General features: G+C 38.4%; 1 protein-coding gene across 20 annotated transcripts in view; it reads right to left on the bottom strand.

Moving 5' to 3' along the window:
- Positions 1–2514: 2514 nt before the first annotated feature.
- The window catches only part of usp54a (ubiquitin specific peptidase 54a), an 86164-nt gene continuing 82452 nt past the window's right edge, over positions 2515–6226 (bottom strand). For all 20 annotated transcript variants that reach the window (XR_012388624.1, XR_012388626.1, XR_012388625.1 and 17 more), the window contains 1 exon segment: positions 2515–4750. Coding sequence is in view for 14 of the 20 variants with exons in the window: in XM_073919696.1 (XP_073775797.1) it covers positions 4203–4750 (548 nt within the window). In the remaining 6 variants the exon portion in view is untranslated.

Raw genomic sequence — 6226 nt, 5'->3', positions numbered from 1 at the left:
TGCCAGTATTCACTGGATGTTGCTCGGCGGCACATTTCGAGCAACAAACACGTAATATTCCTTGCGATGTTGCGTTTATGTACGCAAACCACAAGGAACTACAGCACAGACGGGCCCGAGTGAAGCTTCACGAAGCGGACTTCGTGAGATTGGCGTGGCTCCACTCGTACCGTCGGTATTGAACTCACCTTGGTCAAGTACAAACAGCAACACCGAGCGAACTGACAGCGCTGACAGAGAGCACACGAGCTTTATAGGAGCGCAGATGCAAATTTTTACAAGGCACGTCACTGCTGTCTTGTTGTCATGGCGAGCGCTGAAGAGGGCTCACCTGATTGGAGCACGACTCGGGAATCTGCGTCACGGCGAGTTGCCGTCTGCCGTACACAAAAATATATTAAATATATTCAATATATATATTTATATTTTTGGTGCTGTGTAATATTCTGGGATAATATTCAGAATATTTAGACAGATTAATATAATTGGGTGTATGCCGAGCTAGTGTTGTTCCCATATACATATAAACTTCCGGTGACCGGTTATTGTGTTTTTTCTATTTATACGGTTCCTTTTACAGCATTCATGTTGTAATGTAATTAAAATACATTCAGTTAAATAAACTGGCATTCATTTAGTTTTTCAAGCGTAAAACGAGACAAATGGCCTTTTACTCGCACTCGCCCGTCAGGATCGGCAGGACAGCGCTGGGGTAAAATACATGCTCATATTATAAAGACATGGCGGGAAAAATGTTATTTAATGCAGTGCTTCTAGTACAATCTGCGACCCGCTTCATATCGGATATCACTCAGACAGTGGAGATCGCTGATTTTTAAAGAAAACTGACCTTTAAAACGTGCAGATTTTTCCTTTGGCATTCAGTTCGCCGGAAGCGCTTAACCCAGGTTACTGGCAAATTAAAAGTCCTATTAGCATGCTTCAGCCCTAAAATCCCAGACTGTCTTTCGAAAAAGAGTACGGGTTTAATCCCGGCATCCTGACCAAATTTACCTACTGGCCTCTGTCCATCATCATGGCATCCTAACCATTCCCATATCATAACTGGCTTCATTACTCTGTCTTCTCTTTCTGTGGTGTGCGGTCTGGTGGAAAATGGCTGCTGTCGCTTCATCCAGGTGGATGCTACACTGGTGGTAGATGAGGAGATTGCTACCCAATAAATACCAAACTAGCTAAATTTAATTAATATAAAACAATATTTCCCCTAAATGCTCATTTTGTACTCAATATGATGAAACTCTAAACCATTTATTTTGGGAGTGTACTTACTGTAAAGTGTTTTGGGTTGACTTTTCCAATTTAATTAAAAAAATTCTTATTTCCAAACTTTTGTATTTCCCCAAAAATTGTATTCTTTGGTTACTATCTGAGTGTAGATCCTTCTCATTGTAAATTTATTATTGATTTATTGCTTTTTTTAAACAAAAGTTTACATCCATAAATGTAAATTTTCAAAGAAACACCCTTACTTTTTTATTTTCAGAAAGGACTTTGAAATGTATGTGAACTCTTTAAAAGACTCTTAACAATTACACTGCATTTAAAACGCTTTCTTAGTGTAAATCATTTAAACTTGTTTAATTTGCTGGAATTCTATTTATGTAACCCTCTTTTTCTCTTTGTTCATATTATATCTTTATAATGTTCTTTCTTGCACTAAAAAAAAAATAAAATGAAAAAGTAGATGAGAAGATTTCCCCTATATGTAAAGCGCTTTGAGTGCCAAGAAAAGTGCTATAGAAATGTAAGGAATTATTATTATTGTTATTATAAAGCACTGTTCATCATGATATAGCCATTTTCATAATTCAATTGCTATGTCATATATTTTAAAATATTTAAATGTGTGTTCTGAAGGTTGGAACGACGGGGTTGTTAATAATTAATTACACAAAGAATTTTCATATTGAGTGAAAAATCCTTTATAAAAACTGGGGGGGCACAAACTCTTTCTGAGGGAGCAATACCAGCGCTAGACTAGCGTTTACAGGGTCTTTTGTCTCTTTTTACGCTTTAACAAGCAAATGGATGCTTACGTCTATCTAACTGATTATATTTGAATCACATTACAACATTGATGATGTTAGAGGAACCTTGTGAAATTAAAAACAGTGACATGAAGCTTTCACTGGAAATGTATCATTAGCTGAATAACACTAGCTGTGCATACAGCCCGTTGACGGTTTGTTGATTTATCTGTCGCTAATTATTCCTTCCTTACTGCAGACCTTCTAGTCAGTTACTTAGAATCAAGAGTTTCGAAAGACCATAAACAAGATTTAGCAGAATTTGTAAGTTCACACTTGTAAACCACTTTGGACAAAAGTGTCTGCTAAATGAAAAAATGTCAATATAAATGTAGAACATGCATGATAACTCATATTTAGCAGGCTACAAATAATTATAAATAAGAAGGACACTTTTTTGAAGTTAAGTAATACTTTAGGTATAATAATAGGTATAGAAAATAAGGTGGTCAGGAACAAGGTCCAGCGTTCTGCTCCTGACTGGAGCTTAATATAACTTTATTGCAAAAATACAAGTTTCATTTCTAGCACAGCATTTACAACAAATCCGAATCCATCTTAAGATCAAAGACTGAATATCTTTACACAATTTTATATATACAGCCTTGTTTTTTTTGCCATATCTGTTTGTATTTAACTCCGAAAGAAAGGAAGGGATGGGTAAATCAGTCACAGATCCCTGTTCTGTCAGTAATCACGCCAGGGCAGTGTTGCACTGCATATTGGCCAGGCAAAACAAACAAACAAACAAACAAAAAAGCTTTAGATAAATCGCCGAGTGGGAATTCAATGCAGAGGCACTCCGATTCACCGTTAGGTCCTGATTTAGGTAACCATAGTACATGCAAAACTGTTCTGGTGAAATAAAAACAAGAGCATGTTATTGGTTGAGGTATTTGACAAGCTCCAAAATGTATGAAAACAAAAAAAAAAGTTTGGCCCAGTTTCAGAAATATGAGCAGGTAACACTTTCATCTCCGTGAAATGGCACATTGCACCATCAAACTCAGCTAACTGCTGAAAGATACTCCTAACATTCTCAATGTGTCAGACTAACTAAATGAACCATCTCAGACCACAAGTTTCACTTCAACAGCGTCTGTGAACCTAAAATCAACATAAAAGGCATTCATTCTCCATTGGGGGTGAAAAATTGAAATAGTTGAGTACTGCAACTCTTGAATTTAGCACTATTATAATATGGATTATTATATGGCTGGAAATCTAACATATGGACACAGTCTGGCACCTATTTATGTTGCCTTTCACAAACCAAGGCACTGCAGAATGCTCTGTCCTTCTGTTCACCTACAGTAAGTCTTAAAACAACCATGAAATAGTGTTGCACTTAACAGTTAATGTAAGATATAGCGTATAAATCAAAACGGTAAACTGCTGCTACTGCAAAACCAAAACAATTGAAGAGATCACATGTGTTGGTGCAACAATACTGTACACAAAAATATCAACACAAACGCTAATGAGGTTTCTGAAACTTGACTGTTGGTACACTGGAGGAATCTGATGTACCTCTGATTACTTACACACACACCCAAACACACACACACTGACGTCACAGCCCTCTAAATGAAGTAGTTACACACAAACATCGTTTTCCCAAAAAATGGGAGAAGTTACGACAGAGGAACGCTTCTAACTTAACACTTCTGAAGTGCACTAAACTTGAGTTAACATAGTTAAATTACAATCACAGAACTAAGTAAGGTTAGCTTGGAATGCTAATTGAAAACTAAAGCGTATTTGTGCATATACAGAGCAGACGCTGTATATCAGCAGGCAAAGTTCATCCTTTTAGTGTGTTCACGTCAGTTACGATGCGGCGTCCCACGCAGCAAAGTGCTCTTGTTCTTCACAGCTTTTGTGCAGAGATGACGAACTCAACTCTACAGCCGAATTAGCAGTGGAAACGTTTACTGTAGGTAAAACGCCATTTAAACGCAGCGGCTGCAATTAAAACATGATCACTCCACAATCACGTCTGAGCCAAAGCAACGTCATTGTCTTTCACTTTAGCCAAAGCAGCTCCCAAGATCTTGCTGCTTTGTACTGTGTGAAGAGCTTCGGAGAATTGGCAAGGGGTCTTGTGTTTACTTCCAAGTCAGAGAATGAGTGCGCTGAAGGATGCAGGACTCAGCTGGTCATCCTGTAGTGGCTCATATGGGCTCTGCAGGCTTGGCAGTAGCTTCTAGTGGGTTCAGCCGGGTTCTGTTTGCACAGCCCGCAGATATAGACAGGATGGCCACGGGACGTCCCTCCACGGGGATCTGTCCTGGGGAAGACGTGAGTGTCCCTAGCAGCTCTCCAGTCTCTCTCAGGGGGAACATCGAGGCGGAGGGGTTGAGTTGGCGGCTCTGTGTGCGGGTGATGACGGCTGGAGTGATGCGGGATTGGAGCTGTTGATGAAGGGTGTTGGTGGGGTTGCCTGTAAAATCCATCCATCATCCTACTTGGTGCTGTAGTGCGGTGAGGGCGGGATAGTGTGGCGTAGGCTGCGTCTGGGTGGTTTCGGGGTAAGGATCCTGGCCTCATTTGGTACACTGGGGGCCCAGATGAAACTGACCTACGAGGGGCCCGAGGAAGAGTGCCGTAGCTCAGTGCGACGTTGTGATAGTTTTCGCGGGAGAATGCTTCACCCCGGTCAAGCACAGCCAGAAACTTGTTGGTCTTTTGGCAGTCTCCTGGAGAGAGGATTGAATAAGATTTCAATTGTTGTTTTGACAGTGTAACAGTGCATGCAGGCTAGGTGTGCTTGTTCACGTGAGTAACAATCACACGGTGTGAACTATCAAAGACACTATCTGAGAGGATCGCCTATAAGTCACCGATACCCATGAGATATTTGGCATGCTAAATATCAGGACCTGTTTGCGATTGAAATCATGCCGTGTGAAATGTGCTCAGATTGAAAATAACATTGGCGATCACCTACAGCCAATCAGAGAGCAGCATCCACTAGTGTGGGTAACTGCAAGCCAGCAGGAGGTTGGGGGAGAAGTTAAAAGTGCTTCTTCTCAGTCTATTTGGACCCAAAAAATGGAGGAAAAAAGAGTGGGCTTTGGCAGGAGCGCCCGATTCTGTTAGACGTGTCATCTGAGCAATAGCTGAGCAATTGCACAACCATTTAAGCAAAAAGTTTAAGAGAAATTGCTAATTCCCTTCAAAACACAGGTGAGCAAAATAAGTATAATTTCTACCGCACAAAAGGCTTGTTTCTCATTATGTATTTAACAACAAAGTGTATACTACTATGTGAACTCGCGTTGTTTCCATGTCACTTCTCGCGTGTGTTGGGTTCTGAGACTTTTTTGACTTTTGCAAGACAAAGTTGTTGGCGATTCTTCCTATTGTAAAGTCATTCAGTGGGATCCATCCTGCAGTATAAACACAGCTGCGACGAAATACTACTCCAGATAGTCAGCTGTGAAGTAACTACTTTAAAAATCATACAGTCTGAACTCGGCGTAAGGTGCGGGCGTTGCTCTGTTAAACATCATTTAGGAAATACTTTAAAAAAAAAAAGAAAATTCAAAGGGGGGCTAATAATTCTGACTTCAACTGTATATACTCTTCAAAAGTAGTTAATAATTTAATTGAATCATTTATTCCAATGATTTTAAAGATGAATCTCTAGCTTCATTACACTAGTCTCCGGTCACATGATCCTTCAGAAATCATTCTAACATTAATCCTTATTTTTATTATTTTTATTATTATTATTATTATTATTAATGGTAATAGTAATAAAAGCAATAATTACTTGAATAATAATTTTATTTGAAACTACATACAATTAGAAAGCAGTTTATAATGTTTAATAAATATTTAATAATTTCTTTGAATTTAATAAATGTCGCCTTGATAAACAGATACATTTTTTTAAACATGAAAAAACAACTTTTGACCAGTAGTGTGTTTACATATATAATTAATAAAATATTAAAACTATTAACACTCCTGTGAAATTATTTTTCACAATTTTTGCTTTATAATGCAGAGATGATTTATTGTTGATGGTTATGGTATGATAAAGATGATGGTCTTAACCATGAAGAGAGTAAGTAATATTTTACTAGTTATTTTGCAAGATACCAGTATTCAGCATAAAATGCTATTTAAAGGCTTAACTGGGTTATTAGGTTAACTAAACTAATTAT

This window comes from Danio rerio, chromosome 13, assembly GCF_049306965.1.
Source record: "Danio rerio strain Tuebingen ecotype United States chromosome 13, GRCz12tu, whole genome shotgun sequence".
NCBI lineage: Eukaryota > Metazoa > Chordata > Actinopteri > Cypriniformes > Danionidae > Danio > Danio rerio.
This window is presented reverse-complemented; position numbering and strand designations above follow the sequence as displayed.